The sequence below is a fragment of the Eurosta solidaginis genome, chromosome 2, assembly GCF_040869045.1.
Source record: "Eurosta solidaginis isolate ZX-2024a chromosome 2, ASM4086904v1, whole genome shotgun sequence".
NCBI lineage: Eukaryota > Metazoa > Arthropoda > Insecta > Diptera > Tephritidae > Eurosta > Eurosta solidaginis.
The window spans coordinates 80,458,070-80,482,761 of record NC_090320.1 but is presented as its reverse complement, the minus strand read 5'-3'; the positions used below and the strand labels follow the sequence as shown (position 1 = coordinate 80,482,761).

The 24,692-nt window shown below is 36.5% G+C and overlaps 1 protein-coding gene and 1 long non-coding RNA gene across 2 annotated transcripts in view; one reads left to right on the top strand and one right to left on the bottom strand.

Annotated features, from left to right (window-relative positions):
- Positions 1 to 13,069, top strand: part of LOC137240025 (uncharacterized) — a 101,801-nt gene extending 88,732 nt beyond the window's left edge. Inside the window, exons 2-3 of the mRNA XM_067765906.1 lie at positions 11,664 to 12,091; positions 12,140 to 13,069. Of these exons, the coding sequence (XP_067622007.1) occupies positions 11,705 to 12,091; positions 12,140 to 12,727 (975 nt within the window). The 5' untranslated portion in view covers positions 11,664 to 11,704 and the 3' untranslated portion in view covers positions 12,728 to 13,069. The remainder of the gene's footprint in view (positions 1 to 11,663; positions 12,092 to 12,139) is intronic.
- Positions 13,070 to 14,468: 1,399 nt separating this feature from the next.
- Positions 14,469 to 24,269, bottom strand: LOC137240026 (uncharacterized). The gene is made up of 3 exons (XR_010949581.1): positions 15,211 to 24,269; positions 15,002 to 15,146; positions 14,469 to 14,942 (listed from the first exon to the last, which is right to left on the bottom strand). It is a non-coding gene; the product is annotated as an uncharacterized lncRNA (long non-coding RNA).
- Between the last annotated feature and the right edge of the window lie 423 nt (positions 24,270 to 24,692).

Genomic DNA, 24,692 nt, shown 5'->3' with positions numbered 1-24,692 from the left:
ACTTTCATTTGAATTAACGCTATTGCAGCTTGTATTTCACATACATTAACTACGCTTGTTATATATGTATTTACAGAATTACGGCTCATCGTCTAATTCTATCGGCGGCAAGCCCTTATTTCGGTGAACTGTTCAAAAGGGACGACGGGATTTGTCCACTTATAGAAACCACCAATATCGACAGCGACACTTTCGAGCGCTTAATCACTTTTTACTATACAGGCAAAACGCTCATAACCATTGACAATGTGGATCGGATGTTAAAAGCGGCTTTAATACTACAATTGAAAGGCGCTGTTGCAAACTGTGCTGATTTTATAATAGAGAATATAACCGATTTCACATTGCAGCCAGCATATAGTCTGGAGAAGTAGATTCAGTGTGAGATACTAAATGAAAAAAATCTGGCTTACGAAACACACAACTTTATGCATGTAAATTAACGTGTGCGATTATTTGAGCATTAAATTTATTGTTTTATTATCTCGCAGGTAACCCAGAGCAGTGAATTTTTAGATTTTGACGCCAAAAAGTTGCAACCTATCATAGAAAGAGACAATTTGCATGTACGGTGTGAGAAAGGTGTTTTTAAAGGGCGAATTAATGGTGACTTAAAACCATAAAGCCATAACCAGATAAAACAGCTGATCGAACCAACCTTATGGAAATCAATGTAGTAGATTAATGGTGCCATACCATAACGCTAACTCGATTACATAGATTTCCATAAGGTAGGTTCGATCAGCTGTTTTATCTGGTTATGGCTTTATGGTTATAAGTCACCATTAATTCGCCCTTAAAACTGTAAAACTTTGGTATGATTATGATACTTCTGCGCGCAAACATCATCTGCCAGAATTAATTGCTTGTCTGCGATTAACCCAATCTAATATGGTCTTTAGTATGGCTAATATTCATCCGTTACCGGGTTGTGAAAACTTGGCATTAAAGGTTTTAACTTGGCATAGATACCCCTTGGCTCGTTCTAAGCTGACATTGAAGTATACAGAGAAACGTGGTGGCCAGATTCCTGACGAAGAATCACTTTTGGCTCTTAACCGATGGATAAATAATACTAGGATATGACTCTTTACAAATGGTTCATGATATTATTTGTAAAATGTTAAGGTAGAATCAACAGTCGGTGTTAATGACCAGCATAACAAGATCACGGATCGAAAACTATTTTCACTATAGCGATAAGAAGACTCCTTGAAGATTTTCGGGAGTTTTGCTGTATATTGCAGCATATTGATTCGGTAATTTCCGGAAAATACCAACATTAAGATACTTGCCCGACCATCTCGGGAAACCACATTAACCCTTCTACCCTTTTTCCGAAAGGAACTTGGGGTGGCTTTATCCTGGCCTGCGAAATAAATAGGATTCGTTGGATAGTCTACTTTTATCTAGCTCTGTATCCTTCCAGACCGTAAAAAGGATTTGGTTGAGCTGCAGGCCGGCGAATACGTTTCCCTGGGATTGTAGAAAAGATGATACTGGCCGTTGATTGGCTACGGATAATTTTGCAATTTAGACTAGCAAGAACGAAGTTAGCGACCAAGGTGAAAAAGGCAAACAATTTGCATAAAATTATACACAGCAGACAGAACCATATATGTAATACTCCTTATTGCTAATAGAAAATGCTCGCAATGTGTTTTGAATTCGAAATCAAAACAAGACAGCCTATACAATTTTTGTGATTGTAGCAGCATAAGTGTGACAAGAAAAAATTTCAATTTAGGTACATTCGATTGTTGAATACAAAAACAAAAACGTTTAAACATCAATATATCGGCACTCTGATGTTTGGGCATGTACCTAGCCTTTTGTAGCAATATAGGAGTATTACATATATGCACAGAATACCCCCAGCGGGTTAGGGGATCAGAATATACCCGCGGTAGGTATGCCTGTCGTAAGAGGCGACTAAAATACCAGATTCGAGGGGTTGTGTAGCGCAACCCTTCAGGTTGCCAGCGCAATATATAGCTTCTCCAAACCCAATTGTCACCTATCCGCGGCGAATCCTGTTTCACTAACAGATGAGGCTCTGGCGCCCCAAGCTCCTCATGGAACTTGGGGTGGGGAGGGAGGGAATGGCCTGAAGGTTTAATGTGGCCACATAAATCGTTCCCGAGATGGTCGGGCTAGCGCCTTAATTGTGCTATGGTACCGGAGCGTACCGGGTCTGTATCCGTCAAAGGACCATCACATCGATAACACCCCCCAAAGCCTTCGCGGAGCAACCTTATCGCTACAAAAACAAGAACAACAATTTTTTAACTATAATTATTAGTATATATAAATGATATTTTTTTTTTTTTGTAGATATGATTATTAAATATAATGGAAGTTGTAATGTGTTTTTAGGTGCGTTATTACGTTTATATTTATATTGTGTAATGAGTTAGAGAAAAAAGAAAACGTTATCTATTTGAATGCTGATTTATTTAATTATAATTAATATGTATGCACTACTATATAAACTACTTTGCGACTATTGTTTCAATATTCAATATTTCTTCATTAAATTCATTTCATAAGTAGTTTTGTATGAAATAGATACTTTGTATGTATGTACAAAGTATTGTAATTAATTTGAAACACTTTATTCAAATTTCAAGAAAATTCGAGAAAACCAGAATTCCATCAATACTAGCTAAACAAAATTCAACTTTAATCCTTAAATTTCTGCTTATTTTTGACAATTTTTTTTTCTGAAGTGTTTAGCATATTCTCCCAAACAAAAGAAATAAGTTTATATAGAGAAATGGGGCTAAAAAAATGCATATTCAGAAAGTTTTTAAGATTTCTAAGAAAACAATTTTAAAGCTTGGGGTGACTTAAAAAGTTTCTCGAATTTGGAGTGTTCCAAATTAATTACTATGCTTGTTGATATAAAATTATGAAAAAAAAAATTACAAATTGAGAAAACAACGTAAAATAGATAGAATTTACATATATTTGTGTTTAAATTTTGCTCCTATATTTTTGACTACGGCCACGGTTTTTTTTTGTCGGTCGTTAGAGATATATTCTGTCAACCAGTTTATAGAAAAACGCTGATGCGGCCAATTTTTAAGTTGTAATGGCTTTTGAGAATATGTATAATGGTAATTTAATCATTAATAGACTGTGGTTTTAACGACATTTCTATTGGCTTCCCTACAAGACGCGTGAGCAGAACGCTGATGTGTTCACCAACACATTCACACAAACTAATACATACAAACTTGGTGTTGTTAATTTTTTTTCATGTTTGCCCGAAACTGTGCGTACCTGTCCATAAATAACTCAATTTGTGTTCCCTTGCATTATTTTCGGCCAGTTTTGCGAATACGAGGACGATATTTGGAGAATATCAGAACAAAGCTATTATTTTCTAAAACGTAAAAGACTTAAAATTTTCACAGCGCGACGGGATTTTTAAATTAATTAATTAATAAATAAAATAAAGGTTAATATAATAAAAAAAAATATGAAAAGAAGGCATTTTGCTAATTGCTTATCGAAAGAGAAAAAGCTCTTTGACGATAACGTTAAAATGTTTAAAGAAATTGAGAAGTCCTCTCAAGATAAAGTGCAAAGTGTTGCTAATTCTCTGGAAAGTATTGCTAATCCTTTGGAAAGTGAGGCTAATCCTTTGAGTAGTGAGATTTTGCAAAGTCAGTGTTTGCCAGCTGATAGTGTTCGAAGTGATTGTGATGAAAGCGTAGAAGAGTGTTTAGGTGCCCAAAGTTATTATGTAGAAGAGGGTGCAGGTACGGATCTGAACGACTTTCTAAGAAGTTGGGCCATAGATTTTAAAGTTCCTCATAATATTATAGACGGACTTCTTCAGACACTCCAAAAGGGTGGGATAAAGGATGTGCCGTTGTGTGCCAAAACTCTTTTAGACACGTTTCGAGAAAGTCAGTGTAGAATCTATGTCAAATGGTGAATTTTTGTACTTTGGTATACAAGACCAACTAGTTTCTAAACAATTTTCATTTTTGGAGGCACAAGAAGAGGTTTTAATTGATGTGGGAGTAGATGGTCTCAAACTTTTTAACAGTTCAAGTCAAGTTTTATGGCCTATTCTTGGAGCACTAGTACATTTTCCTAGTGTTGATCCTTTTGTTATAGCTAGCTTCTCAGGTTTTAAAAAGCCTGAAAATATTAATGATTTTATGGCTAAGTTCGCTTCAGAGGCAAAATCCCTGCGAGAAAACGGTATTGCTGTCGGTCCCAATAAAGTGTTGTTAAGATTTGATGTGCGTGTGTTCATTTGCGACTCCCCAGCTAGGGCGTTTGTTAGTGGTGTTATGTCATTTAATGCCAAACATGGATGCCCCAGGTGTCATATAGGGAGTGACTGGGATGGGAAGTATATTTACCCACAACGTCTGGTATACCCAGGACGGATATAAGTTTTGAGAAAAGAGATCATGTGTCTCACCACAGTCCTCAATTCAGGCAACAGAAAACCGTTTTAGAAGATGCCGGCTTTAAAATGGATTCTCAGTTTCCACTAGACTGTATGCATTTGGTAGATTTAGGTGTCGTAAAAAGGTTTTTAAAGAATTTGAAAATATCCGAAAGATAAATGAAAACATTAAATTTATTTCGAATTACTTTCCGTCTGAATTCTGTCGTACTGCGAGAAGTTTAGATGAAGTTAGTCGGTGGAAAGCAACGGAATTCAGACAGTTCCTGCTATACACAGGCATTTTTGTTTTAAAAGACTGCATAAGTAGTGAGTTGTACTTCCTTTTCCTACTACTACATACCGGCATTCGACTTCTTTCAAGTGAAAGGTCGTTTAGGTCTGAGGCTGATGTTGCCCAAGATATATTAGAGCATTTCGTCACGCAGTTCAGTATAATGTTTGGGAAGGAAAGCGTTACTTTCAACATTCATGGTTTATTACACTTGTCAGAATGTGTCAAAGATCTTGGTCCTTTAGATTCCTTTTCTGCTTACAGGTTTGAAAATTTTATGCAATTTTTAAAAAAGATAGTAAGAAAACCAAATCAAATATTGCAACAGCTGTTTTTAAGGTTGAAAGAAAGGCAGGATGTAAGTTCATCGATTCACAAACCTTCCAAGCTAGGCTCCTTCGATATTGATTTAAAGAAAGATAAAGACTGTTTTTGTTATAGCAAAAAAGTCGGCCCTATAAAGGTAGTAGAACTTGTAGGGTCAGGAGAATTGGAAATAGTGCAATGTACTGTTTTTCGGAAAACGCAAAATTTTTTCGATGTACCTGTTAGCTCCTCCGATAGTTTGGGTATTGTTGTTGCAAGTGAGCCAAGCTTAAATTTGGTTGATTTAAAGAGAGAAGATCTTGATTACAAGTACTTCTGTATCCCTCAGGAAAGCAAATTTTTGCTTATACCCCTTCTTCACCACCTATTCCATGAGTTTCCAATTAAGCCACTTTCTCCCAACCCTTGTTTCATAAACTTTCAATAAAGTAACACTTTCCACACTTTCGAATAAATAAATCTTAAAAATATAATTAAAACGTATCCTTTAGCTTTTGATTCTAAAGTTTTTGAAGAGTCCAGTTACAAGAAGTGCAGTTATGGAATCTACAAATAATGGTAAGAAAATCTCTTGTACATGATTTGTACATAAGTTAACTTTCAATAATTTTCAGCGAATTCTTTCAATAAAGTGTTTGCAACGAATAGACGTTTTAATGAGGCTACATCTGAAGCCGAAGGTGCTGCCATTTCCTCAGCAGGAATGGTAGTCGATCAGGCTGAAGGACTGCTACAAGGAGATCAGGCTGAAGATGTTGGAACCAACCAAATTGAAGTCAACCTGGCAGGACCTAATGGAGGTAATTTTTTTAAATTTTCATTTGGTTGTTTTAAACCCCCCTTCTAGAGTACTACCTTTCGTTTATACGCAAATCATTTGCCCACATATAGTTAAAAATCAAATATCCCCATGTTATTTGTAGGTGAAAACAAAAATCGTGATAAACACCACTTAACTTTAAAATTAAAAGCTTAAATGTTGATAGACCATCTCTTTGAATGTCCTTAACCATATTTTCACTATACCAAAAGAGAAAGCTTTATATTTATTCAGTCCGCCACAATACATTGCTGCCCTATCGCAGAATGGGATTGCACACCGACCTATTTCAGACTTATTTTTTAGAAAACAGATAATCCAGATGTAATGTTTCTATATTTTTCCATTGTCCAAGCAAAGAAATGATTGCCAAGATGAAAGCTCCATGTAATATCATGCCAGAAGTTACATTTACAAGTATAGATGCACCCTTTAATACAAAGACGGGTATAATATCCAGGTGTAACATCACAATTAAATTTAATAGCGCAGGATTGAATAAAGGGCCCTCTGGTTTAGCAAAAGAAGGTAAAAGTATAGTTGAGGGGTCGACTGCTAATACGCTACCAAAAATATCGAGAGAGGTGTCAAAAGACGCGTATTAATCTCGAGAACAATAATCCGATGGCAGAAAAGAAAAATTGTATCTCTGTCCGGAGATATTTGCAGTTGAAGTTTGCGATTTCCATGTGGTTGTTGTTGTGTTGGTACCCACAAAAAAAATTGTGCATCACCGTGGCGGTAGCCACGGTTATACCACACACCCGGACTTGGCATGGCGTAGCCCAGGGTTATTTTTTATAAGCGCGGCCGAATGCCGCCAACGCAGAAAGGTGTTCTGCGCAAAAATACTATGGATCCGACCTCCGGTTTCGGAGGTACCCGCGGGTCTTTTTTCGGTTTTTCGTTAATATCTTTTGAACGCGTTAAAAATTTTATTTTCCGCCTTCGGATTATTAATACTGATGTCAAGACGCGTCGTTTGACACCTCTCTAGATATTTTTGGTAGCGTATTAGCAGTCGACCCCTCAACTAGACTATTACCCAAAAGAATTCCCACATTGCAGCACGTCATAACTGGAAACATTCCCCGACATAACGTCGCTGCACTTTCCACCAACTTTAAAGCATAACCAGATATAATAATCACAAAGAAATTTGTTATGTAGAGCACCCCATTGCGGTAATTCTTTACCTTAGCTCACAACTGATAAAACTCGACCGAAAATATCGTCAAAAGATGCGTTTTGATCCCAGGACCACGAATCCGAAAGCGGAAATTCAAAATTTTATTTCTGTCAAATGATATTTCCATAAAACCGAAAAATGACCCGGAGCACTCCGAAACCGGGGGTGGGATCCATAGTATTTTTGCGCAGAACACTTTTCTGCATTGGCGGCCTTCGGCCGCGCTTATAAAAAATTACACTGGGTTGGTCCAACACCGGTTTGGAGACCAAAACTGTATCCGCGCAAAACACTTTTACCCACAGTTTTTCTTGTGGGTACCTCAAAATCATCAAAACAACGTGAAAATTTTCAATTTTGTTTGCAAAAATCTCCGAAACGAAATAAAATTTTGAATTTCCGCTTTCTGATTCGTTATCCCGGGTCCAAAGTGCGTCTTTTGACACCTCTCCTGATATTTTTGGACGAGTTTTAGCAGTTGTGAGCTAAAGTAAAGAATTACCCCCCTTGCTAACAATTCACTGCACAATTTATTTATTTTGCATTATAACAAAAGTGGTTCTCTTGTTTTGGGGTTGAGAACTGTCTCACATCCAGTTTGATATGGGTTAGGGTAATAGTCTAGTTGAGGGGTCGACTGCTAATACGCTTCCAAAAATATCGAGAGAGGTGTCAAACGACGCGTATTAATCTCGAGAACAATAATCCGATGGCGGAAAGGAAAAATTGCATCTCTGTCCGGAGATATTTGCATTTGAATTTGGCGATTTCCATGTGGTTGTTGTTGTGTTTTTACCCCAAAAAAAATTGTGCATCACCGTGGCGGTAGCCACGGTTATACCACACACCCGGACTTGGCATGGCGTAGCCCAGGGTTGTTTTTTATAATCGCGGCCGAAGGCCGCCAACGCAGAAAGGTGTTCTGCGCAAAAATACTATGGATCCGACCCCCGGTTTCGGAGGTACCCGCGGGTCTTTTTTCGGTTTTTCGTTAATATCTTTTGAACGCGTTAAAATTTTTATTTTCCGCCCTCGGATTATTAATATTGATGTCAAGACGCGTCGTTTGACACCTCTCTCGATATTTTTGGTAGCGTATTAGCAGTCGACCCTTCAACTAGACTATTACCTGGGTTAGAGTTATTTAATTACTCTTTACACCAGGTTAATCACTAGTAAAGTTTTATTTATTCCTAAATGTCTCTTAAACTTGAGCGAATAGTTTAGCCAAAGGTAGATATGTGCAATAAAATTAGCTTGATCAGCTGACTTGTATCGTTTTCAATGCCCAAGAAAGCTATCGGTTAGGTAGCTGTGTTGTATATTACATATTGGGGCATATTCATAGACGGAATTTAGCTGGTACTTAAAGTTAGTTGAAGCTTTTTTGACAGATAGCCAATAGAATATTATGTCAAAAAGCTGTAAATAACTTTTAATTCTTAACTAAGTTTTGACTATGAATACTCCCCATTGTTTTTTATAAGATATTATTCTTTTTATAGATGTGCTGAGAGTTTTGATGGAGATTATTTATAAGATGGATCAAATTGAACAGAATGTAAGAAGTAGGGTAATAGGAGACGGAGGAAAAATAGCATTAAAATTCACAATGATATTGTATTTAACTAGATATTTGTATTTTACAATATTCATGCAAAGTACTTTTTGTATTCTTTAAACTTAGCAACGTACACTCAGCTATAATCAAAGCGTACTAATGAAAATGGTGGAGGAAATAAAGCAAGATATAAGTATTGTTTTTATTTAACTAATTTTACTTTTCGCTTCAATTATTCTCTAATGGTTTAGGCTTTTTTGTGTATATACTAATCTTTGCTATGCAGAATATTAGTTTCATTCGCCTAACGAGAGATTACTTACTTCTTACTTAATTGGCGCTTAACCGTCTAAACGGTTATGGCCGTCCAACAACGATAGATTATTATCTTAAATATACAGCCCAATTATCAATCCTTTTCCTGGGGAGATTTCTCCCGTTCTCCATACAAAAATTTGCCATTCTCAACCATTTTTGTATGGAGAACGGGAAAAATCTCTCCGGGAAAAACATTGAGAATTGGGCTGATAACGAAAAAAGGTACCGGCCATATCTCAACCAATCTACTTTGTTGCTAAAGCTCACATCTGAGTATATAATGTTTTGTAACACCGATTTTCAACTCGTTTCTTGTTCATATATATACTTCAACAATAAACCTTCATTTTAAACAGGCGGTACCGAAGAGTGAAATTTTGGCGCAACAGCACTTAATGCGAGAGTGCAAGGTGACGCTGGAAGGTGGAAAGTTCTGTGTGCAAAATTACTGGGGAAGCCAGAGACAAGTACATGGATGAAGTTGCCAGCGCATTGCCTCTCCAGAATGTATTAGAGGTTCTAAGGGTGGAAGAAAGATTGAAGGTAGAGGAGCATTCTGTAGCAATGGTAATTTTACCCAAAAAGTTATCTTTTACCATAATTTAATTTCGCTTTCATACTTTAGAAGGCTCATATGATCAAAATTAAGGGCATTTCAGAGGACATACCCCGAGTAGTAAAAGACATTTTTAGTGACACGTTGATGGAAGAGTACAACTGGGCGGGAGCAGCTGGAAAGAAAAGTCTCCAAAAGCTTTCCTTTTTCGAGACATTTCTTCGCGGTAAGATGTTATAAAGAGAGACGTATTATAACTTGTATTCCTATATTGATTTAGGGTACGTGTTTAGATGTATTCATACACCAAGGACATGCATCGTATGAAAAAGGAATGAGAAAGGCGGTTGAACTCAGCCACCACAGGATGGCACAAAGGAAATTCGGCAAAAAGCAAAAATTAGTTACTGCACAGGCAAGCCCACCAGCGCAATGAATTGTTTCCTCTTTTCTTTTTCATTTAAGTTGTAGCTTTTGAATTTTCGGTTTTTTATATGTTTTTGAATTTTTTTAGTTTGCGGAATATATTTAAGTTAATTATTTACTGTTTTTAAGTTAGGCTAATGTAATATACAAACGAAGTTTTTAAGTTTTCGTAATATTTTTAAGTTATTCAGTTACTTTTTTTAAGTTAGAATAATGTGATATTTAAATGAAGTTTTTTAAGTTTTCGAAATATTTTTTAATTTAGTCCCAATGTTTAATTGAATTTTTTATATAGCTTTTATCATAACTACCTGAGACAAAAAGGACAACTAACAAATAAATAAAAGCCTTTTTGACAAAACATGTTGTGAACAAAATTTAAAGAAATGAAATTTTAATTAATAATGAACACATAAAGAAAAGCAATCTGATATAAAAATGCAATTTATGTTTTTTTTTTTAAAGAAATTACATTTTTATGAATACTGAATCCATAAAAAAAGTAATGATATACACATTTAAATAAGTAAAAGTTATAATAAATAATGCAATATATATATCTTTTATAGTTTTTTATCATAAGTACCTGAGAATGAAAAGACAAAAAATTATTAGCTTTTTAAAGAATTAAATTTTAATGAATACATAAAGAAAAGCAATGTGATATATACGTAAATAGGTAAAGTTAGAATAAATAATGTAAATATACTTTATTTCAAGAAACGAAATTTTAATGAACAATGAAAACATTAAAAAAGTAATCAGATATACAAGTAAATAAGTAAAACTAAGTGAGAATAAATAATGTGATATATATAATTAATTGGACGTTTTGAGATCTTTTTATAGTCTTTTATCATAAGTACTATATAAAAGTGCACATATGTTGAATAATAAACGAATTTTTATATACATCTATGTATGTTTTATTTATTATGATGCATCCTCTGTGATTGATTTGCACATCCGGTTTGATGGATCCGCCCTGACTAATGTTTACATCATGTTTGATGGTTCCGCCCTGACTAATGTTTACATCAGGCATGATGCCTCCGCCCTGACAATTGTTTACATCCGGCATGATGCATCCGCTCTGACGAATGTTTACATCCGGCATGATGCCTCCGCTCTGAAAAATGTTTACATCCGGCATGATGCCTCCGCCATGACAAATGTTTACATCATGTCTGAAGTCACACGTATACAGCCAAACCCATCAGGTTTATCATACTGCTAGAGCAAACCTGATGGGATATTCGTACTGCGCCCTGATGTGACTTTCCTACAGCACTTCCTGACAGATGATCAATCATCTGATTGTCAGCTGTCTAGTAGGGTTGAGGGTTTCGTGCATACCTGTTAAATTCCAATTAGAATTAGCAATTGGTTTAAACAATTAGAAAGGTTCACCTAATTCCCATTAGATAATTGAAATTTTTATTCTAATGGTAAATCTAATTGCAATTAGTTGCCATTAGCAAAAAAAATTGGTTTACCTTTACAATTAGAAATCTAATGGACTTGCTAATGCAATTAGATATTCAATTAGCTTGAATTAGAATTGGCATCCAACTCCATTGCTGATATATGTATGGACAGTTCTTAGATGTATATAATAAATTGATCAATATTTCTTCCTCCAAATTCACACTTCTTCAGAGACAATTCCTCGCTTTTCTGCTCAGTCTCGCCCAAAAAACAAATTTCTGCTCTCTATTAAGTATTCACACGTTAACCGTGAAATATTTTTGCTGTTTCAGCTTTTTTAAATGCTAAAATTGACAAACTCAAGAATGAAAAAATGAAAAGCTGCTTAGCACACAAAAAATTCAAATTAAAGAAAATGTATGCTATCACCACCTTCGGAGCTAGTGATATGAATATCGCAAGAAATAACGAAAATACATATTCAACACTCATACAGAAACACTACCTTGCGATAACAATGCATCAGGGTTGCTTTTTGCGATACAATTCGTATCGCAAGGATACAGAAACGGGCTACAGGTCAAAAACAACAACACAATTGCAGTATGAGACGTTGGCTTATTTGATGACAACAAAGCGGGATATCGCACAGGGATTAACCAGGCGGCCGAAGGAAGAAGTGCAGGCATTTTTGGAGGAAGTTGCACGCGCTTTAAATGCACTTGGTCCACCATCAAAAGATGGCAATACATGGAGAAAAGTAAAGTATTACTTAAAAGTAATTGTTTAATCTAACGTTTGGTTACAGGTTTGGACAGACTGGAAGTGCTACATAAAACGTAAGCTGTCTAGAAAGAGAATAGAAAGAATGGGCACCGGTGGAGGCCCAGGCAGAATACAACACATAACACCACTTGAAGAGACGGTTATAGGCTTGACGGGGTTGGAAACTTGCACAAATGGTATTAGAGGTGCGCAGGATTTTGGTGACAGTGTGGAGGTACAAAACGACCACACCTCTGATATGGAGATTTCAGCGAGTTGTGGTGATGTACTCGACATGCCTTCCACTAGCAGAGTTACCAGCCAGCCCCGGGCAAGAGGAAACGAAAGGGAGAGTGCTTCGTCCTTCCTGACGGAACAAATTGAACTCCAAAAAAATTTGTATGCCGATTCAAAAGCGCATTATGAAGTTGTGAATAAAAAAAGTGCAGAAATGGTAACGTATTTACGTCGAATGAATCGGTCATTAGAAGTTGTGGCGGACACTGTAGTAAGGCAATATGAAGAAGAAAAACGCCACAATAGAATCAAAGAAGAACTTTTGAAGCAAAAGGTGGAAATAAAGTTGCAGATGCTAAAGTTGGATCGCAACTATAAATCAAATACAATGTAACTTGATTACCTGAAATTTATATTTCGTTTACATATGATTATGCTGTGAAGTGAACTGAATACAATTAAATTATATTTAAGTAAAGTATAAAGAAAAAAGTAAAATACTGCCAAATGCATTGAATGCAATTTATTTTAATGAAAAAAATATAAAGAAAAATTTTTAATTGAAATATATTGGAATAAAATATTATATAAATTATTTTTTAAATTTAAGTAAAATACTGTCAAATGCATTGAAGCAATTTATATTAATGTACAAATATATATTTTTAAAAAGTAGAGAGTATGAATTATATTGAATTAAAAGAATTATTTTTTATTAAAATTTACAAACTTTTACAAATATAAAATAATTCGACTTCTTATTTATTGAAATATTATATGTTTTTACAATGAAGTGAGTATGTTGTTGCGAATGCGATTGGCTGCAGCAGTATAATTATTATCACCGCTATGTTCTTCTTCCTCCTCCTCCTCATCCTGAACTGTTTGAAAGTCAACATTTGTTAAATCTCCCACTGTAGTGTATACATATATTGTGCAGAGCGCAAGCTACATTTATAATTTTACTGACTTTAAGTGGTGAGTAATGTAATTTTCGGGCACCCAACAAGCATCGGGAACGGTTTTTCAACACTCCAATAGTGCGCTCCACAATATTCCTAGTTTTCGAGTGTCGCGTATTAAAATTGCTTCGCGAACTACCCTCATGAACTGACCTATACGGAGTCATTAGCCACGGCTGCAACGGATACCCAGCATCCCTTGTAGAGAATAATATTATTAAGATTAAGTTATTTTCAAACGGTGTATAAGTAAATACCTAATAGCCAGGTGTTTCTTTCACCTTCTTCATATCTTCGTTCCACATAATTATTAAGATTTCTTAATCTCCATACATGCGAGTCGTGATTGCTACCAGGATATCAACCATCAATGCTTCTTATTCGCATTTTATGATCGCAAACCTGGAAAAATAAATGTTTAATAATTAGTTCTATTTAGTTTTCAACATCATTCAAATATCCTTACCACCATAGCATTGATGCTATAAAATCCATTTCTGTTATAGTACACGAAATCTTCTTGATGTGGCTTCGTTATTTGAATATGTTTTCCATCTATGCACATTACTACACCTGGAAAGGCAGCCTTAGTATAAAACTCTTGCTTTGCTTGCAGTTTTCCTCCTCACTGTTGTGAAATTTTATCCACTCTGGACAAAGCCGTCGCTCTATTACACCCAGAAAATAGGATAGTGACTTGGAAACGGTTGAATGACCCATCGCCACATTTGAATCTGTACCAACACCATGCTGGTAGCTGCCTTCAGCAAAAACCTCTAAGCAGCCATTACGCGGTTAATTGCTGTTAAGGAAGTCAAAGTATTTCTCGGAACTTCTGAATCAAATATATCGAAGACATACTTAAATGCGTCTTTATTCAATCTAAAGTTTTTCTTGAATCTAAAAATATATGACATATATGAAGGTTTATCACTTTCAGCACCAACTTAAAATTCATCGCTCATCCTGAATGGATCACTGATGACCCTCAATCTCCGTCTTTCCACTCTCACGTCTACATTGTGGGACGCATTGTCCTCCTCTTCAATTCAGTCGACCCTTCAACTAGACTATATAAATTATTTTTTAAATTTAAGTAAAATACTGTCAAATGCATTGAAGCAATTTATATTAATGTACAAATATATATTTTTAAAAAGTAGAGAGTATGAATTATATTGAATTAAAAGAATTATTTTTTATTAAAATTTACAAACTTTTACAAATATAAAATAATTCGACTTCTTATTTATTGAAATATTATATGTTTTTACAATAAAGTGAGTATGTTGTTGCGAATGCGATTGGCTGCAGCAGTATAATTATTATCACCGCTATGTTCTTCTTCCTCCTCCTCCTCATCCTGAACTGTTTGAAAGTCAACATTTGTTAAATCTCCCACTGTAGTGTATACATATATTGTGCAGAGCGCAAGCTACATTTATAATTTTACTGACTTTAAGTGGTGAGTAATGTAATTTTCGGGCACCCAACAAGCATCGGGAACGGTTTTTCAACACTCCAATAGTGCGCTCCACAATATTCCTAGTTTTCGAGTGTCGCGTATTAAAATTGCTTCGCGAACTACCCTCATGAACTGACCTATACGGAGTCATTAGCCACGGCTGCAACGGATACCCAGCATCCCTTGTAGAGAATAATATTATTAAGATTAAGTTATTTTCAAACGGTGTATAAGTAAATACCTAATAGCCAGGTGTTTCTTTCACCTTCTTCATATCTTCGTTCCACATAATTATTAAGATTTCTTAATCTCCATACATGCGAGTCGTGATTGCTACCAGGATATCAACCATCAATGCTTCTTATTCGCATTTTATGATCGCAAACCTGGAAAAATAAATGTTTAATAATTAGTTCTATTTAGTTTTCAACATCATTCAAATATCCTTACCACCATAGCATTGATGCTATAAAATCCATTTCTGTTATAGTACACGAAATCTTCTTGATGTGGCTTCGTTATTTGAATATGTTTTCCATCTATGCACATTACTACACCTGGAAAGGCAGCCTTAGTATAAAACTCTTGCTTTGCTTGCAGTTTTCCTCCTCACTGTTGTGAAATTTTATCCACTCTGGACAAAGCCGTCGCTCTATTACACCCAGAAAATAGGATAGTGACTTGGAAACGGTTGAATGACCCATCGCCACATTTGAATCTGTACCAACACCATGCTGGTAGCTGCCTTCAGCAAAAACCTCTAAGCAGCCATTACGCGGTTAATTGCTGTTAAGGAAGTCAAAGCATTTCTCGGAACTTCTGAATCAAATATATCGAAGACATACTTAAATGCGTCTTTATTCAATCTAAAGTTTTTCTTGAATCTAAAAATATATGACATATATGAAGGTTTATCACTTTCAGCACCAACTTAAAATTCATCGCTCATCCTGAATGGATCACTGATGACCCTCAATCTCCGTCTTTCCACTCTCACGTCTACATTGTGGGACGCATTGTCCTCCTCTTCAATTAAAACTGCAACAACTATTGTTTCCATAATTTATTTATGTTCAATAAATGTTAAATAGCGAAATATTCACTAATTTATACATTTTTCACAAATATTTCTTTATTTTGTTGTGTTCTAATTTCATCAATTTCTCACAAACAGCTGATTTCGAAAAATCATTTGCTCTTCCTTTTCTCGTTACGATTCTGTCGTAATGCAGCAGAATACCCAACTTCGATTTAAGCGGAGCGTAGAACGGGAACGTAATCGAAATGCAGAATAGGGGTGATTGTTTGTGAGAGCAATGTTGCTGTGCCCTGCTATGCTATGTAAGTATAATTGACCCTTAACTTTATAAACTATTTTTTAAACTCGCACTGAAAAACCGGGCGTATGTCAGTAAATAAATTTTACCATTTTTCTGGAAAGCTTAACTACATCAACAAAGACCACGACAAATTGTCAAATCGACAACCGTAGCTGCTGGCTTAATTTTGTCGAGTTTGGGGTTGACAAAAGTTAGATAATAGCAGAGTTGTTAAAATTATTTTTAAACTAGTTTACAGGTGTTAAATGTTGTTAAAAAAGTTGGATAGCCCTACCTGACCTTTGTCAAAAGACACTAAATGGACTAAGCTATATCATTAGGACTAAAAATCAAACGAGGCGAGTCCCAATACTAGATTTTTATAACCGATACTGGAAAGTAATTTTAGCAGCAGATTCACACCGCAATCTATTATAACAGCGTCCAATTACTGGTTTTTACTGGTGAAATTTACACGCTAACAAATGCGCCGTAAGTGTTACCTTCTGGTTTGGATAGTGGGGTCAAAAAAGTTGGTCTTACGTTGAAGGAAGGTAGGACGATTTGTTTTGTGTTATCAAACGACATTTTGCTTTATTAAATCACACGTGGGTAAATGATATATCTATCACCTGGAAAAGTTCCAAACTTTTTAATTTAAGAGGTCTTCCACGCCACCTTAATTTTTGCCATATAAATAATTCCATGTTATTATAGGGTTTTTAACATTATTTTGTCATGAAAGACATTTTTTTGATGAAATGAATGCATGGATCATGTTCAGCATTAAACTCTGAACAAAAAAATTTATAGATATTAAAGTTTCTACATATCTTTGAAACTGAAAATTTTTAAAATTTCACGGTTTTGCATTTTTCAACTACACTATTGCAGATAGAAAAACAAGTTGAAACGCCTTTTTGAAGTTTGTCTGGCGGCTTACATAAAAGTCGTATAAAAATTATATGTATCATTACAAACAGCAATGCTACAGGCTCAAAAAGTGAAATTTGTATGAGTCTTATCTGTATAAACTTAAATATAGGCGATGAAAATTTAGCTCGATAAATTTTTCTATTCCGAATTTAGTGCTGACAAACTAATGTTGAAACCCCTACGGTATTTATATTTAAATTCAATTTAAGAGCTCCGCTTCTAAAAGAATTTTTGTTTGGACACAATCTCTGATTGTTTCGGGTGAGAGCGAAAAAAATATCGTTATTTTGTGGCACAAACTAATATATGTACATAGAAGGCAACAGTGAATATGAGATGCAGAGATGTATACAGTAACAAAGAGCATATACTACTGAGGTTTATACTCACATACACATAGAAGGCAAAAGACAATATGAACAATGAGATGCAGAAACGAGAAATAAATAAGCAACTAAAAGGTACAGAGAACTATGCAAATGAGAGTATAAAAGCGGTGCTGTTCAAGTGATGGTCAATCAGTTTGATTTCAACACGCTATAAGTGAATTACGCGAGCTATTTAATTGTGTAGTACTTCTATAATAGTAATGTTGTAAATGAAGAACATTTTACTATACTGAATATTTGAGTTATTTATTCGACAGTACAGCAATTCGAACGATAACAGAAGGTGCAGAATAATCATTTAACAATAATTTCTTAAGAATCGGAACAATATTTATAAACCTTTTAACTGATTTGTTCAATCTCCCATTAAAGTTTGCCATTTTTCCGTCGGCATGGAATAATCTTTTTTTATGTGGCTTCATAAAAGTGGGAGTAAGTCTGTTATAGAGTTTTGTATAGCACAGCTGTCCGCTGTCCTAAAGTTATTTGAAGCTATAGTTACCAACCAGCCTACGTTTTCTATTTCTACTTTAATTGCAAGCCCTCAGCACGGATTTCGTAAAGCCAGGTCAACCATTACTAAAACTCGCGGCTTTAGAGGATTCAGGGAAAATCTTCACACCGATTTTAGTACAGCGCGTTCGGCAAAGTTCCTCACTCCTTGCTTATCCATAAACTCGGCATGCTTGACTTTCAACCGAATCATACACGATGGATCTTTATATTGTGACGAATATTAGTGACACTAAGTGATACTCACATCACTAGTCTAATGCTAAGTAAATGAAGCCACAACAATAAAGCAAGCAGTCACTTGTATCTACATAAACGAATCAATCATTATGTCTACACATATGTACGTACACGCAGCGTAGAGAGACGCACAAACACATGCATATATCTGAGATACTCCCGAAGGTTAGGTTAGGTTGAACTGGCCGGTGCATGAGGACCTCACTTAGACTGAATAAGTCCGTAGTGTTACCAGAAGTTTGTTTTAACGACCAAACTGAAAACCCCTTTCAAAAACCAGGACCTATGTTATAAAATAACTCCGTCCTCTTGGCAAATACCAAAAGCTTCCTAGGATTTAAGCCGCATGCTGCTTCTAGATCTGACAGCTGTCTCACTCCTAATAGCTGGAGTCTTAGCCTGCAAGCGCAGGGCAAGAGCACAGAATGTGCTCGATCGTTTCCTCCTCCCGCCCGCACTTCCTACATCTGCTATCACTGACCAAACCTAATTTAAAGACATGTGACGCCAGAAGGCAGTATCCAGTCAGAATACCCGTCATGATCCTACAGTCCTCTCTTTTTAATGAAAGAAGCAACTTTGTTAGTCTAATGTTGCAAAACCTGCACATAATCTTCGACACTTTACAGCCCCGCGCTTGCATCCACGCTTTTCCTGCTTGGTCGATCATGTACACCTCTCGCATTCGCTTAATTTCGCCCAGTCTAATTGCGACGTCCACAGCGCAAGCTTCAAGGGATGCGCCCTTTTTAGCTAGTTCATCCGCTTTTTCATTCCCATCTATTCCCATATGCCCTGGGACCCAATATAGATGTATATTTCTCCCTGTCCCGGTTCTCTCCAGGGACTGCTTACACTCTAACATGCATTTAGATGCTGTGGTATGCGAGATTATTGCCTTAGTTGCTGCTTGACTGTCAATATAAAAGTTAACACGATTGCAGCTTGGGATATTTTCTTCCAGGGTTTCTACTCTTTTGGTTACGGCTACTATTTCCTCTTGGAAAACGCTACAGTAATCCGGCAGCCTGTAGGATCTGTTTATTTTCGGATCAGGAAAGTATACCGCAGACCCCACTCCTTCCACTACCTTGGAACCATCTGTGTACACATGTATCGCCTCGTCTGTCATTTGAGCACCCTTGCGTCAACCTTCCACCTCTTTGTGGCCTTAAGATCGCCCTCGAAGCGCAGATATGGAATCAGGTAGTCTGTTCGTCTTGTGATTGATGACGCTATGCTACTATGGCCGTATGGTCGGCGCTCAAGCTGCCCCGAGGCACCAAGCCTGGTTGCAGTTGTTAAAGCTATGTTCTTTGCTACCAGGTCTACAGGTGGAATGTGCAGAATGGCATACAGTGCAGCTGTCGGGGTTGTTTTCAGTGCTCTCGTAATGCTAAGCATTGATAGTCTGCATACCCCCTCTAATTTTTTGAGGTAGTTTGCTTTTTGTGTGGCTTTCCACCAAACAAGAACTTCATAGTATAGGATAGGGCTTACAATCGCTGTAAAAACCCAATGAGAAGGAGAGGGCGATAAGCCCTACGTACACCCCAGCATTCTTTTACATGCATAAAGTGCCGTTGAAGCCTTCTTCACCCTCTCCTCCACGTTGAGCTTCCATGACAGCTTACTGTCTAGGATGATTCCTAGATACTTTGTGCAAGGTTTCTCCTGTAGGGTTACTCCTCCTAACTTAGGCCTGATCCAATTTGGGACCTTATACCTCTTTGTAAACAAGACCATATCCGTCTTATCCGCGTTGACTTTCTATCCGACATTTGATGCCCAGGTATGAATATCCCCAAGCGCCAGATCCATCAAAGAGCTAATCGTTGGAAGGCACTTTCCACTTATGACAATTGCAACGTCATCCGCGTAAGCCGTAAGTTGTACGGGTCCCTCATCAAATCGCCTGAGCAGTTGGTTGATGACCAGCGTCCACAGCAGAGGTGATAGCATACCTCCCTACGGCGTTCCCCTGTCCACTGTGTTCGTGCCCTCGTACAATCCCCATTGTGATGTAATCTTCCTGCAATTTAACATGCAGCCGATCCATTTTGGTGTACTTTAATGTAATTAAGACCATCCATAATCGCCCATTTAGAGACATTATTGAAAGACACCGCAATGTCTAAGAAGACTCCTAGAGCATATTCCTTATATTCCAGGGCTTTCTCTACGCTTATTACCACCCTATGCAATGCGGTGTCTACCGACTTGCCTTTGGTGTACGCATGTTGTGTTGTGGAGAGCAGCTTTTCATCCACGTTGGACTTTATGTACACATCTATCAGCCTCTCAAAGGTTTTGAGCACAAATGATGTTAAGCTAATGGGTCTATAATCTTTGGGATACATGTGATCGATCTTTTCCGCCTTTGGTAGGAAAGCTACACGAGCAGTTCTCCAAGAGTGCGGTACATGGTTCAGCCTTATACACCCATCGAATATTATTTTAAGCCATTCCACGACCGCCATACTTGAAACTTGTAGCATGGTCGGGAATATACCATCTGGACCCGGCGATTTAAACTTAGAAAACGTTTTCACTGCCCATTCGATCTTGGTATCGGTCACCAAGCCCGGCACTACCCGCTCCGTGATCGAAGTGTGAGTGATGTCTGCTGGCTCTTCTAAACCATTTCCCGATGGGAAATGTGTATCGAGAAACACCTCAAGGGATTCCTCACTATTAAGTGACCATTCCCCGTTCTCTTTCTTTATTAGTCCCTGGACTAGATTTCCCCTTGCTAGAACTTTTCCTAACCGTGCTGTTTCGCTGGAGCACTCTATGTCCGTACATAAACTTTTCCATGAGATTCTCTTCTGCCTGGAAATTTCACTCTTGTAGATCCTCAGTAGATCCCTATACTCGTCCCGACACGCTTCGCTTTCCGCGGTCTTTGCTAGCTTAAACATTTCTTTTAACTGTCTTCTTAGAAGACTCAGCTCATTGCTCCACCATGGCGGCTTTGCTTTTCTTCTGAATCTTCTTAGAGGGCAAGCTGTGTTATACGCAGTCATGAGCGTCCTTGTTAGGAATTCATTAGACTCCTCCAGTTCTTCCACATTGGCAACCTCTTTGGGTTGTCCCAGTTTCGTTTCTTCCTGTTTCTGGAATTTAGTCCAGTTTCTTGACCTAGGGTTTCTAAAGGTTCCTCCATTCTCTACCCTCTTTAGGGGGGTGCTGAAGCTGATATACGCATGGTCGGAGAATAATGGTCTATTAAGAACCATCCAATCATACCTTGATACGTTCGGATACGGTTGCCAGACGTACTGATTTAGGCAGGACAGTACTGAATTTTCACTCGCTGTCCTGAATTTTCACAATTCCCAATTCAGTACGCAAATGTTCTGATTTTTTACAATTCTGTCCTGATTTGTACTGATTTTTCTATCTCGACACATTTAATCGCAAAACTTCTGAAGTTATTTCACATGATTAAAAAAATTTTTGATTTTCATGATCAGAGTCGCCCTGTTCTGGTTTACAAATGTTCTATTCCACTTCGTTATCATACACATAAATACTAAATAAAGTAAACAGAGTTGCAAACGCTTTGAAATACGCGAAGTGCTTTGCAAAAAGCAAGCACATTGGAAAAAAAAAGTTATTTGGAAAAAAAAATTCCAGTAAAATGATAATAAATTGAAAGTATTTCGTTTAGGGAACGAAATGAATTTCTCTCAATTCAGGGAAATAATTAATGATTTTTATATTAGAGACATCGATCTAAATATGCTGTTTGATGAATTTGTTGCCTTAAAAAATTGTCTTACAAACGAAGCAAATAGTTCAAGTTTTGAAAATAAATGGATGCCATTTTTCAATAGCGGCTCTTTTCCCCCAGTTTGACAAAATTTGTAACGTTATTTTCTCAATTCCACATTCCAACGCAGCTGTTAAGCAAATTTTTAGTTTAATGTTTGCAGCGTGGAGTAAAGAAAGAAATCGCCTTTTAGTTAAATCAATTGAAAGTGAACTTCAAATAAAAGTAAATTTTAAAATGAATTGCGAGATTATTAAATTTTTAAAAAATAATGACGGCCAACAACTAATCAAAATGGCACAAAAATCAAACAAGTATTAGGAAAAAAGCATTTCCGAATATGTAGAAAATAATTTAATGTTATTATACATAAATATATGCTGTAAATGTTACAATGTATGAATCAATCACTATGTGGATATTCATACGTGAATATAATGGAACTTATTGATCTCTCAATAAGTATGAGCGTACAAGGACGCCGTACATGAATAGTATGTACCTAAATATGTAAAAATTAATGTATATTTTCTTTTTTAATGTATGCTTAATAGAACTCGCTGTGAATTATAGATATTTTGTTTTTAACAAAAGTGTACTGTATTGTCCTGATTTTTTAGAGCTGAAATATGCGAATGTACTGAATTTCTCCAAAAGAAATCTGGCAACCCTACGTTCGGAGCTCAGTGTAATATCCAAAACATTGCTGGATGTTGGACCAAAGTATGCAATCATTTGTGCAAGTATCACTCACATATACACCCGCATGGGCTTTGCGAGAAGCTATAAAACCGTGCATCTGTAGTTATAGCTAAGAAATTTATAGCTTGTAAACGGGAAGTAAATTCTAGAAATAGAAACGCCTAGAAGTATGCGAACGAGAAATCACAGAGTATAAAAGGAGGTAAAGCTGAGAATCAGTAATGAGTTTGATTTAAGCGCGCTATCTGTCGAGAAGTAGTAGTGTTATTGTGAAATACTTGAATAAAGGCCATTTTGCATTATTGAATAGTAGTTATTTATTCAGCAGTTTAGTGATTCGGACGTTAGTAGAAGGTTGCAAAAAAGCGAACTTGCACTAATTTCGTAACAATATGTTAATAAATTATCCTCTGGTTTTACACAGGGCAGTCATATCTTCTTGCTATTCGTTAACGACATTTCTACAAAAATAAAATATGTGAAAATCTTGATCTACGTCGATGATTTTGAACTCTTTATGTCACACTCTTCGATCGTTGAATGCTTCTTTCTTCAAATGGCCTTAAACTCCTTAAGAAATGTAAAAACATGTGTCTTTCTCGAAGCAATTTACAACCAGCTACTTACATTATTAACAACACTATTTTCGAACTTGAAAATGATTTTGTTTACTTGGGTGTCACAATCGAATAAAAACTAAGCTTTAATCTTCATGTTAATGCCAAGGTAAATGAAGCTAGAAGTATATCAACATTCTTTAAACGTTAGAATTTAGTGACCCTTATGTAACAAAAGCTCTTTTTACTAAATCAGATAGACTGATATTAGAATATGGCTCTTTAGTTTAGACGCCGCGATATCTAGTTTATGAAGACAGGCTAGAGCCTATACAAAATCAATTTTTACTTTTTGCATTAAGGAGTTTAGAGTGGGACTCTTTTTTATAACATTCCCCCTTATACTGGTCGGTCGAAGCTTATAAATCTCCCAACTCCTGCAAGTCGCCAAGAAATGCTAGGCGTAGTTTATATGGCGAAGCGTATAAATGGATTGATTGAAAGCCTTTTCCTTTTGCACGAAGTAAGCTTCGAAGTCCTTTCACGAGCACCAAGACATTACAAACCTCTTCTTTTAAGGCAGTGTAGAACCAATTTCGAATTAAATAAACCTTTTCGGTGTTTATGTCATAATTTTAGTAGTATATGTATATCGAACTCATTCGATACAACGGATTCACTTTTGGATGTAAATATGAAAAAAACAAAAAATTATGTAACACAAATGTTCACTTATGTAATAATGTATTATATGTATAACTTCCAACTATTTATTTATGTATGTATAATACTCAGCTGAGGATTTTTACTCTGTACCTAGGCAGTTTTAAATCTCGACGCTCAACAAATCCCCGCCTACCCACGACACGGCAAAAACAAAATAAAATCCGTGCTTCATGCGGGAGCGCCCGTCGTGTTGGTTGGGCGGGCTTTGGTGGTTTTATCATCATAATCCCCCTTATTGCGAGTATCGATTGGAGTAGAATCGACTATTTGTCGATTCCATCTTTATACTTAGTTGAGCAGAGCTCACAGAGTATATTAAGTTTGATTGGATAACGGTTGGTTGTACATATATAAAGGAATCGAGATAGATATAGACTTCCATATATCAAAATAATCAGGATCGAAAAAAAATTTGATTGAGCCATGTCCGTCCGTCCGTCCGTCCGTCCGTTAACACGATAACTTGAGTAAATTTTGAGCTATCTTGATGAAATTTGGTATGTAGATTCCTGGGCACTCATCTCAGATCGCTATTTAAAATGAACGATATCGGACTATAACCACGCCCACTTTTTCGATATCGAAAATTTCGAAAAACCGAAAAAATGTGATAATTCATTGCCAAAGGCAATTAAAGCGATGAAACTTGGCAGATGGGTTGACGTTATGACGCAGAATAGAAAATTAGTAAGATTTTGGACAATGGGCGTGGCACCGCCCACTTTTACAAGAAGGTAATTTAAAAGTTTAGCAAGCTGTAATTTGGCAGTCGTTG